Source organism: Lutra lutra, chromosome 8 (genome assembly GCF_902655055.1).
Source record: "Lutra lutra chromosome 8, mLutLut1.2, whole genome shotgun sequence".
NCBI classification, from domain to species: domain Eukaryota; kingdom Metazoa; phylum Chordata; class Mammalia; order Carnivora; family Mustelidae; genus Lutra; species Lutra lutra.
This window is the reverse complement of record NC_062285.1, coordinates 71,926,232-71,938,294: the sequence shown is the minus strand read 5'-3', so window position 1 is coordinate 71,938,294 and position 12,063 is coordinate 71,926,232. Positions and strand designations below refer to the sequence as shown.

The window sequence follows — 12,063 nt, the reverse complement described above, 5'->3', positions numbered from 1 at the left end:
TATTACCATGAATAAATCTTTAGTTAGACAATTATAGGGAATATTTGAAAGTGATGTAAAGATAAAACAAGTAGCAGTGGTGAAATATGCCTTAAGGTAGTGTCCCTGCTCCTGGGGTTGGCGCCCTTGTGTTGTTGCTACTACCCTGGCTTCTTACTGCCCAATACCTCTGAGCTCTGAAGCCTTACAAACCTCAGATTTTGCCTCACAACTACTCCTATGACAGGTGTTGTGGATCTCTATAAAGAGCAGAGAGCCCAAGACTGGCAAAGATAACTAACAGTTGGTACGTATGGGTCACTGATGGGTGAGTCAAAACCTTCCTATGGCTGTGAACTCCTTGAATGATGGTAATGTGGTGTTTACTGTAGGATATGGAAGCTGACCAAACGACTCTAGAGAGGAAAACTCTTCGAAGAGCCATGTACTCAAGAGAGGCCAAAGCCCAAATGGAGGATGAAGATGAAGGTAGACTTTTCTCTTCTATCTGAAACCTTCAAGTGGGACGTGACTGCTTTACCTTGGCAACTGATACACAGTGTGCCCATGAAGACTAAAAAGCCACTTCGTAGGTAGAAAAGAACTAAGCCAAATATGAATACTGAAAATGAAAAGAATAGGAGCAAAAGAAAAGTATATATAACCCATCAACCAGCATCATGAGCGGTTTCTAAGTGTGTCTTAGTGTATTTGTGCTGTGTAAGAGAGAGCTGAGAGGCAAGGCCCAGTTTGTGATTAGACCTAGACCCTTGTTTTTATAAATTGGAAAGGACTAGTAGAATGACCAAGTCAAGTTATTAATAAAATGTCAGTCCTTCAGAAATAAGCAATAAATGGGAAATATGAAGAAAATACTGTTTCAAAATATTTATATTTGAATCATTCAGTAAGTCCTCATGGAATTTTCATAACAATACAGCAGTGAAGAATAAGAGAATTCCACGAAAGCCATTTGTTATGTTTCAGTTTTCTGGATCTAATAAGGTATAGTAAAGAACAAAAGATTTCCTGGAATATATTGGAATAAGATGAAATAATTACATTGCCTTGACATTTGTTGCCAAGAAGTTTGTAAGATAAATCTCATTTAATTCCATAGGGTAAATGCACTATACATCATGTTTCTTATACAGTTTTTGCTTAAGACTGCATTTCTACAAGCCAGTTAAGAAAGAGAAAATTGTAATTTCAAGCTAAAGAACACCAAGACGTGCTACCTTTTATACCAGATAACTATTCAGTATTTCAGTAAATACTCAATGAGAGAATGAATGAATGGATTTTGCACTTCAATTCCTTAGATTTAAAAATATTTTTAAAGAATGTCTGGTGCTGTAAACAGACATCAGCCTTTAGAATTTAAAACCAGTTATTTCTAATGTACTCTAAAAGTGGAGTCATGCCCACTTACGCTCTCCAGTGTTCCAGTGGTGAGTATATGGCTGGATACTCTACCCTGGGCTTGTTGGTTAATCCATTCTCTGGGGCATAAAATAACGTAGTACTACTTTCCTACAAAATAAAATGATGTAATGCATATTAAAGAGCCAAGTATGCTACGTATTTTTCACTCGGTTGCTATTCCTGGTCCTGGTCAGTATGTCTGTTCCAGCCACCAAGAAGGGTAGTTGCACATATTGTTCCTAACTCCTTACCATTGGCCAGTTCATTACATGGACAGATTAGGTACTGGGAGAAGGAAGAAATCTTGTCATTAGCTGGGCAGCCATAGGCTAGTTGAAATTTCAATTAGTATGGAAACAGTGAATGGATGTTGGGGAGACAGCAAGTAGTCTGGAAGTGAACTTTCATCATGTAGATTTCTAATCCTGCTCACACATTGAACCTACCCTTACCAAAGGACAGATTATCTGAGACCTGTTCATTTACTTCATCTAGTTCAAAATATTAGGATCTTTGGTGATGCTCAGTCTTCCCATAGTATCCACATTTAGATTTCTGTGGTCTGATAACCTGTAAATCAAAGTTACCTATCTTCCCTACCCATACCCTGCTCAGTATACAGTAGTAGAATACATAACAAGATCACTGCAATGAAAATGGTCTTTGGAAAAGGAAAGGATGGGAAATACACAACAGTTGCCAGACCACACAAATAATCAAATTTTGCCAGTGAGGAAATGCCGAAATTCTGTCTTCATAATGGAGTATGTTCTTAGGATAATCATCCTGGAGTTTCCAGATGGTTTAAACATCTGAGAGGAACTCCCTAACTATTGCGCTCTGTCCTCTGCCTTTGCTCTCTGGAAGATTTCTTCTTGCTCATGCCCCTCCGTGACCACATCTAAAATGGACCATAGAGAACAGAGATTATGCCCTCTTGGGCAATCCACAAATTTCAGAGTCTATCTCCTCCTGGTGAAGTTTTACAAATACAGAAATTTAGAGTTCAAAGAATTACGTATTTAAGGGCCAGAACTGTGGTTTCATTGGCAATATGGTTCTTTCAATAAGTTTGTAAACTTCTAGTCTACACTTCCTATCAATTTGTTGTGTAATAAATTGGCAAATTATCTCTTCCAGACATAAATGTTGCTTCTTGTTTTGCTCATCCATTCATTTTTCGCCAATTTTTTCAATGGGTGTTTTTCCTGCTAAAAGCACTTAAGATTTCTAAGACTAACACTTGATTTCTATAAATCTGAGGGGGATTTTTATATGCTTTTTTGTAAGGTAATATCAATTTTATCTACCTGTTGACTGAGGAGAGCTTAAACTAATATTTTACATGCAGAGGAAGAAGAAGAGGAGGATGAGGATGATAATATGTCCACTGTAATGAGGCTCAGAACTAAAATGCCTTGGAAAACCTGCTTGCGATACCTTACTTCTGGAGGATTCTTCTTGCTCTTCCTGATGATTTTCTCTAAGCTTTTGAAACATTCAGTCATTGTGGCCATCGACTACTGGCTGGCCACATGGACTTCGGAGTACAGCATAAACAATAGTGGAAAAGCTGATCAGGTATAGTGAATTCTGTTTTTAAATCATTAAGGGAATAAATATTGAGATTAACAGTGAAACTTTTATTTAGTTTGATATTAATAGCCCAAGTGTGGTAGGATTTTTGTAATGATTCAGTAAGTTAACTAAAATAGGAACCTGAAATGGAATGACCTGTCAAAATGGAAGCTATTTGGATTACTTTTGCGTTTTTAAAGCTTAACGTAAGAAACATTAAAAGATAATGTTTGGATTTGGATTCAGGGGAGGTATAAACACATGATTGTGTGTGTGTGTGTGTGTGTGTGTGTGTGTGTGACATATACATGGAATTTTCGTTGTTGTTGTTTTGATGGTATTGATTTTAACTACTGACACCAATGTATTAGTTGGTCATTCTGAGATTAGGGATAGGAAGGATAAGCTCTACAGTGTAGAAAGCCAAGAATATTCCAAATCTGAAAATAAACTGTAATGCTTCATCTGCCCTTAGGCAAACCTTGGAAGAAGGTGAAGGAAACAAGTGGGGACAGGGTAGGGGTACTGTGTTTAGGCTCCAAGAACTGTGTAAACTGATGCAAGATAATGAAGTTGAAAATATTGTCTGACTTTGATATTTCGTGTTCCAGTAAGAAAAAAACCTGATAATTTCATATGTGGGTTTTTGGTGTTGTTTGCTTTTTAGACCTACTACGTAGCTGGATTTAGCATACTTTGTGGAGCGGGTATTTTCCTCTGCCTTGTTACATCTCTCACTGTGGAATGGATGGGTCTCACAGCTGCCAAAAACCTTCACCACAACCTCCTCAATAAGATAATTCTTGGACCAATAAGGTAAAAAAGTAGTTATTTCTTACTCCCCCACACAAAATCATAAAACATGAATCTTTAAATTTAAGCAAAGTGAGAAACTTTAGAGAAAGTGTATTTGGCCTTTGAGCAAATGAATAGGAACCTTCCCATTTTCTGGGCTCTAAGTTGTCCATTAGCAGTGCTCAGGTTCCAGACAGTTTAGTATTATCATACATTCCAATCTGTTTATTGCCTAGATTCTTTGATACCACCCCCCTGGGACTGATTCTCAATCGTTTCTCAGCTGATACAAATATCATTGATCAGGTGAGTGCCTCTGAGTTACTTCCAAGTTCAAAAACAACTTTTTCAGTATAAGATAAATAATATTTAAGATAAACCATGATTCCTATTAACAATAGAGTATTTCTAAAACTTTAAGCCTGTATGCACTCATATCAATATTATATGCACAACTAATTTCTAGAATAAAATCTTAAAGAAAAGCCTTAACTTGAAATAATGTATGCATGTAGAAGAGGATACTTAGAGAATCGGTGTGAAATAAAGGGAACAAATAATAAACTAACATTTAATTTTTTATTATAAAAAGGAATCATTTTGATCAATGTATCTCCAGTCACAACAAAATTCTTAAAGTTTAGTATCGATGAAGAGTGTCTCCCAGAAGCGAAGGATAGAATGCCAAGCTGTCTTTGATGTCCTTTACTTCAACTAGACTGGCGCTTTACTAAGAAAAGCTTTAGATGGTATGATATTTTAGAGAATATTCCAGGGATGCCGAGTTTATTTTATATCCATCTGCCTCTGGAAGTTTGTCCTGAAATTAAAGTCCTTAAACTCTAAAATTGGATCACTCCAAGAACAGACCCGTTAGGATAACCGACTAAAGAATCCCTCAAATCCAGCACTTGTCTTTTCTGACTTTTCGGAGTTACCGTCAGAATATCTAAATTATCCCCAGTTTAGGAAAACAATGCTTGATGTGATGCAAGCAGCTGACTAAAAAGTATACTGAAAAATTTTGATGTATTCTTTGGTGTTAGTCACATTGCATCTAAAACACTTCATAAGGAATACATATGCAAAAAAGAAGAGACAACACAGTCTTTATTTGAAGGATGAAATGATTGCCACCTAGAAAGTTCAAGACAATTAGTACAATAAAAAAAAAAAAAACAGCTAGAATGACAGTTCAGAAGAGTATCTGCATAAAGTGTATGATATAAAATTCAGTAACTTTCTCTGCACCAATTAAAAAATTAAGTGAAAAATAACTACTACTCATAATAATAACAAAAACAAAAATAGAGAGGAAAACTAATAAGAAGAAAAGAGATCCAACAATCCTGGAAATCTGAAAAATCCTGTATATACAGAGAATTTCCCTATCAGATACCCAGAAAACATTATAAAAATAAAATACTCTGGTGATCACAGAAAACAAGTAGTTCAAAAGAACAAAATGGAGAACTCAGAAACACCAGCATATGGAGAAATTTAACACAGGATAAGTGTGGTTTCGGGAATCAGTAAGAAAAAGATTATTTTTTCAATAAAGGATGTTGGGACAATTAGCTATCCATAAAATAAAAGCAAATACCTATGGAATAAAGATGGCCATAGAAAGATATAAAACTATAAAATAAAATGTGGGAGAATAGTTTTAGAATTTTGGGGTGGGAACTAAGTAAGACACAAAATTCTGAATAAGGAAAAAAGCCAACAGAAATAACTATATAAAATTTCAAACTTCTGTTGAACTAAAAACATCAAAGATGAATTTAAAATACAATAGATTAACTGGGAGAAAAGCTGGAACATATGTAAAGCAAGAGGAAAACATCCATAACCTATAAAGACCATCTAAAAATCAACAAGGAAAATAAATAATCCAATCAAAAACATGTAAAGGATATGAGCAAGCAAAATACAGAAAATTAATGTGAATTTCTTACGGAAGAGGAATAGCTAACTATGTTTTTAATAGTATGCAGCCATTAAAAAAGAGGGAGATTTGTGTATGGTAACATGGGAAGATTTATAGACTATCTTATTCAGTAAAATAAATCAAGAACACATAGACAAATGAGATTTATTTCCATAAAATCCCCAAGATAAATTGACTGACAGAGGATAAGTAGATAGGTAGGGAAGTGGATAAAAATACTGAACTAAGGAAAGTGAGTGAAATTGAAGGAGTGAAGACTTGCTTACAATGAAAATGTTCATGTACTACTTTGGTAAATAATTATATAACTTAACTTTAAAGTGAATATTTTATTGCACTGTAACCAATATTTTCTTTGAGCTAAAACATTTTCCTTTCAAATTACCTTCTTCATAGCACATCCCTCCAACTTTGGAATCTCTGACTCGCTCAACACTGCTCTGCCTGTCTGCCATTGGCATGATTTCTTACGCTACCCCTGTGTTCCTGGTCGCTCTCGTGCCTCTTGGGGTCGCCTTTTATTTTATCCAGAAATATTTTCGAGTCGCTTCTAAGTAAGTAAAACAAAGTTCTATTCATTTTCAAAAGCCTATGTATTTGATTTGCTGTGATCCAGATTTGCTAAAGTGTTTTTCAAGATTAGGTATGGAATTTGGAAAAGCAATCTATTTTTAACATGATAAAACCTATATTATATTTCGTTTGGAGATTTATTATAATTGTTTCTATAATTGGTTGTTAAATCCTGGATATTTATTAACATGTGGATTGACGTGTTGAGTTTTGAGTCCACAAACTATGCCAAATCTTTCATTCTGTGATCCATTTTCTGAACATGACATTGACAGAAAACTTGTAAAACCAGACACAGTTCCAAAGGGTAAGTGACTTCATATTGTTCTATTCCACAGTGGGAAAAAAAGATAAAATATTGTGAAAAGATAAAATATTGTAAAATGCTAAAATGCATTCTGTAAAAATCAGAAGAATTTAAAAAGGTTAAAGAGATAAGTCAGAGTGATGACTAGAAAAGTAGATAATCTTGAATGTCTGATAGAAGAACTGTAACTCCAAGAGATTGGAACTTTCCAGATTGGATCATTTAACACATACTTGAGTACCCAGCCAAATATAAATAAAAGTAGCCATGAATCTTACATTCTTCTATTAATATAAGATTTATCATTTGCTGAGATGTACTATTGTTAAATGATATGTAGTACCAGTTGTTTTAAAATTAAATTGGAGTGGGAGACGAAGCATGAGAGACTATGGACTCTGAGAAACAAACTGAGGGTTTTAGAGTCGGGAGTGGGTTGGGGGCATGGGTGAGCCTGGTCGTGGATATTAAGGAGGGCATGTATTTCATGGAGTACTGGGTGTGGTGCATAAACAATGAATCTTGGAACACTGAAAAAATAAAATTAAATTAAAAAAAATTCCAGTTCAGCTTTGAAGGGTTGTTATAAATAATACAGTAAATTTTATGCCATTGCAATAATCACTTTATTGCAACAAACACTCAGTAGGCACTACTGTGTTGAAAATAATTGTGTAAGCCATGTGGCAGGTGAAGGGATCCACCTGACAAGAACCTATTCTCAAGAAACTTAGTCCCTGTAGATAAGGTAATCCTTGTATGTGCATTAAGTGCTAGAATAAGAAAGTAGATACTGAGTTTATTTGATAAACTGAGGATATTTAATAGGACATGACTGCAAAGAAGATGATGAGAAATTGGGGAAGGTAACAAGAAAAGCCAAGTTGGGAGTTGGGAACCTCTCAATATATCTCATAAGTTTTTAATTTAAAAAATATGGTTGTTTTTCCTCAGCTATGATTTGGGGGTCCTCCAATGTTAGAGATCTGTATTAAATATAGAATGTTGGGGCGCCTGGGTGGCTCAGTGGGTTAAAGCCTCTGCCTTCAGCTCAGGTCATGATCTCAGGGTCCTGGGATGGAGCCCCACATCCTGCTCTCTGCTCAGCAGGGAGCCTGCTTCCTCCTCTCTCTCTCTCTCTCTGCCTACTTGTGATCTCTGTCTGTCAAATAAATAAATAAAATCTTAGAAAAAAAAATCTAGAATGTTTTTTCATTCCCAGCCTCATCTGCTTTTCTTGTAGCAAATTCAGACCAAAAGGGAAGAGTTAATCATGAGTTCACTCTTTCATTTATTCTGGTACCATTACTGATGCTGCTTGCTGGAGAGGCAAGTTCAGTTACTTTATTTCTGTTGTTTCCAAATCTATTCTTGTCTTCTTATCACTAAATATTACAGTCATGTCTTACTTCAATCACATATTCATTTGGGCTTATTTTTGCCCCTTTGCAATACAAATTGAGGACAAAGACTAGGCAAACATTCCTAGCCCGTTATAAATTGGAATTACAAATCATTAAATAAATAAACAAATAATAAAAATTGTGGATTCTGTTCATTATAAGAAAGAACAATGTTACTAGCATTGATATTACCTAAAATATGAAGATGATCTTTTTTAAAAAAGAGATTTATTTATTTATTTAAGAGAGAGAGAGAACGAATGGAAGGGGCAGAGGGAGAGAGAATCTCGAGCAGACTCTATGCTGAGTGCAGAGCCCCATGGGAGGCTCGATCTTGGGACCCTGAGATCAGGACTTCAGCTGAACCCAAGTGTCAGATGCTTACCCAACTGTGCCACCCAGGCACCACATGGATGAGATGGTCACTTTTAAAGAATTAACACTGATAGTGGATTATCAAACATTCTTATTTGAAATTCTATGGAAGTGAACAAGTATAAGCACATGACATTTAGTTTCACAGACAAAAAACCTTTCTAGGGACACCTGGGTGGCTCAGTCAGTTAAGTGTTTGCCTTTGGCTCAGGTCATGATCCCAGGGTCCTGGGATTGAGCCCCACATCAGGCTCCCTGCTCCGTGGGGAGTCTGCTTTGGCCTCTCCTTCTGCCTGCCGCTCAGCCTACATGTGCTCGCTCGCTCTCTCTCACTCTCTCGCTCTCTGTCAAATAAGTAAATAAATAATCTTAAAAACAAAACAAAAAAACCTTTCTAGATGTTGAGCCTCTGCAGGACTCACTCATATTGAGAAACTCAGGCAACTTAACAGGCTGTTTTGTAAATACCAAAAGGAATTAAAGTGGGAGACAGGAAATGTCATGGAATTTGGAATCTCTGAAATCAAAGACCTAATGTGTGGTTAGCTCTGTAAGGAAGTGTGATTCCTACTTACAAGAATACAAGGTCAAGCTGTGCCCTCACCTTCTTGGTTTCACAAAATACAGTCTTATAAACAAGGGTTTCTCCATCCTAATTTTTTCCCTTCATTGCAAACCTCAAATCAGTGACCACCTGTTACTTGTGTCAAATTGACAAATAGCCACTTAGTTTTATGTTTAAAGTAGCAAACTACTCACATTCCTTCATATTCGATTTCCTCCTCTCCTCTTTCTTTCCCTTCCCTCTTTCTTTCTGTCTCCTCCTCCGCAGTTTCTAAAGAGGACAAATCCATTGTAGAAACTCAAAAGAGTTTTGCATTTGTTTGTGGCACTACACAGGCAGCCCAGAATGGCCCAAGTTAATTGTTGAAGATTATGAACAGTTTAATTCATTTACTCTGGAAGGTGAATGTTGATGCTACAGCTCTAAATCCTCAACCCCAAAACCTAAAAAATGGCAGGAAAAAAAACTGAAAAGAAAAAAGAGGATTGTTTTGAAACATATGGTATAACACTTAGCCTATCTTCTAGAAATGTTAGCTTATGTGGCTTAAGGAAATGTTTTCATCACTAGTGTGCATCTTTATGAAAAGGATGATTCAGATGTTTGTCCACTAAATGTTCATTGAATATAATACGTATTTATATATATAAGCACACACATATACATATATATATATATATCATATACATATTATATGAATGTAGTTCCTCAGAGGACCAATGAAAAAAGTACCATGAAGCGTGGAGGCAAGGAAGCAAATTCATTGTGGCCAAGGGCAAATTCATTGTCTTTTTCTTCAAATCCCTTTATTCTGTGTCCCCCACCCTGGTACATAATACCATCATTTGTCAAGTCTACTAAGCTAGAAACAGCCAAGCCATATTTGATTCTTCTTTCTTACTCACCCTGCTACAATTCATTGATTGTCGCAGTTTAGAAACCTAGTTCTGGGAGACTGTCTCACAATCCTTCCCCTGTTTTAAATCTCATTAGAATCTCATTACTAATTAGAATTAGTAATTCAGAACTTAAAAAAAAAATCTCTGATGTAGAGTATCCTAACTCACTCTCTTTCATCCTTTATAGCCACCCAAGTCATGTTGCTTAAGCACAGCCTGATCGTTTCATTTCTAGTCTTCAGGGATTTTGTCCAAGTCACCCAGGACCCTTCACCACCTAGTCCCACCTCTCCTTTACACAGCCTTTCCCCACTGCAGCACTCGCAAAGGATTCTGGGCACTACCCAGACTGAACCTGCTGTGTTCTTCAGTCTGCTGTGTTTGCCCTTATTCCCATAGCTGGAATGCACTTCTTGTTTTATTGAAGCCCTCCTCCAAGCTTAAGATTTGGCCTAAATTCCACATGCCCCCCAAAAATATTACCCACTTCCGAGTAGGAGGTAATCATCCTTTCCTCTGTGTCCCCATAGCAGTTTGCTATAGTTGTTGTACAAAGCAAGTAGTTTTTACAACGCAGTACATATGTGGCCTGGACCAAAATTGATTCTGTACTCATCTCTCTCTTCCTCTTTAGATTATAAGCTGTTGAGATTTTTGTTAACTGGGTTCTAGGAGGAATTAGTTGCAATAACAAGGAAAAACCCGAATTTAGGATGAACACAGTAGCCTCTGAACCTGAATGCATCTGAAGTTAATTTTGCACTTCTCTCTGTTCTAGAGATCTCCAGGAACTTGATGATTCTACCCAGCTCCCTCTGCTTTGCCACTTCTCAGAAACAGCTGAAGGACTCACCACCATTCGGGCATTTAGGTGAGCAAACATATTTTCATTTCGCTGATTAGGCGATCATATCATCAACAAATCTATCTGCAAATAACTGATAATTGCTACCATTTTTTGGATGCCTACTGTGTGGGCATGGCAGTGTTCTAAACTAGAAGAGGTAAAATACGGCAATAAATGTTCAGAGTTAGTCTAATTCTCTGAAATTTTGGCAAACATAAAGAAAGAATGAAATACCATATTGGAAAGATACTAGCTGTGTAATGTAGACCTGTCTTGTCAATTCCCTAGCCTCAGTATTCTTATCTGTGAAATGGAGAAATCAACTTTTCTTCTTAGGGTCATTGGGCTGATTGACAAATACATGGAAAGCACTAATCATGGTGATTAGAAAAGAAGCATCCAGTCAGGGACGCCTGGGTGGCTCAGTTGGTTGGACGACTGCCTCCGGCTCAGGTCATGATCCCAGGGTCCCGGGATCGAGTCCCACATTGGGCTTCCAGCTCCATGGGGAGTCTACTTCTCCCTCTGACCTTCTCCTCGCTCATGCTCTCTCTCACTGTCTCTCTCTCAAATAAATAAATAAAATCTTTAAAAAAAAAAAAAGAAGCATCCAATCAACAAGTTAAAATAAGAATATTAATAATAAAAGAAATGCTACTAAAAATAAAATAAAATAAATACTATTATATCAAGTTTTTTTAGGATTTAATCAGTTTTCTTCAATTATTACTGGTAAATAATAAGAACCCAAGCTTTTGATCAAAAGCGTTTACTTAAAAAAAAAAAAAAAAGCGTTGGGGCGCCTGGGTGGCTCAGTGGGTTAGGCCACTGCCTTTGGCTCAGGTCATGATCTCGGGGTCCTGGGATCGAGTCCCGCATCGGGCTCTCTGCTCGGCAGGGAGCCTGCTTCCCTCCCTCTCTCTGCCTGCCTCTCTGTTTACTTGTGATCTCTCTCTGTCAAATAAATAAATAAAATCTTTAAAAAAAAAAAAAAGCATTTACTTAACACTCAGAAAAATGATCTGGTCCTATTTTCCTTGTTCAAGTAAACTCAGAAGAGAAGGTGGCAGCACTGAGTATTTCATTTAATCTGGAAAATTGACATCTTAAAGTATAATGTCTTCTTGGAACCCTAAATGCAAACATGTAGTGATTTCAATTAGAGCTTTTTCTACCCTAAGAAATATTTATATTATTAGATATAAAAACCTGAGTCAAAAAGTAGAATAGAGAGATGTAAACATCAACAATATGTATCACCGAATTTCTGCATCAATCTACATAGACTTCATCATGAAGATTCACACTTTCTGCAGTGGTGTGTTTTCCCATCAGAGTGGCTCTTATTGGAGATGACAAAACTACT

General features: G+C 36.6%; 1 protein-coding gene across 17 annotated transcripts in view; it reads left to right on the top strand.

Moving 5' to 3' along the window:
* ABCC9 (ATP binding cassette subfamily C member 9) overlaps positions 1–12,063 on the top strand; it is a 143,500-nt gene that overhangs the window by 96,965 nt on the left and 34,472 nt on the right. For all 17 annotated transcript variants that reach the window (XM_047740262.1, XM_047740258.1, XM_047740259.1 and 14 more), the window contains 6 exons: positions 372–468; positions 2,756–2,985; positions 3,650–3,798; positions 4,014–4,083; positions 6,125–6,282; positions 10,629–10,721. In XM_047740262.1, coding sequence (XP_047596218.1) covers positions 372–468; positions 2,756–2,985; positions 3,650–3,798; positions 4,014–4,083; positions 6,125–6,282; positions 10,629–10,721 — 797 coding nt within the window. The remainder of the gene's footprint in view (positions 1–371; positions 469–2,755; positions 2,986–3,649; positions 3,799–4,013; positions 4,084–6,124; positions 6,283–10,628; positions 10,722–12,063) is intronic.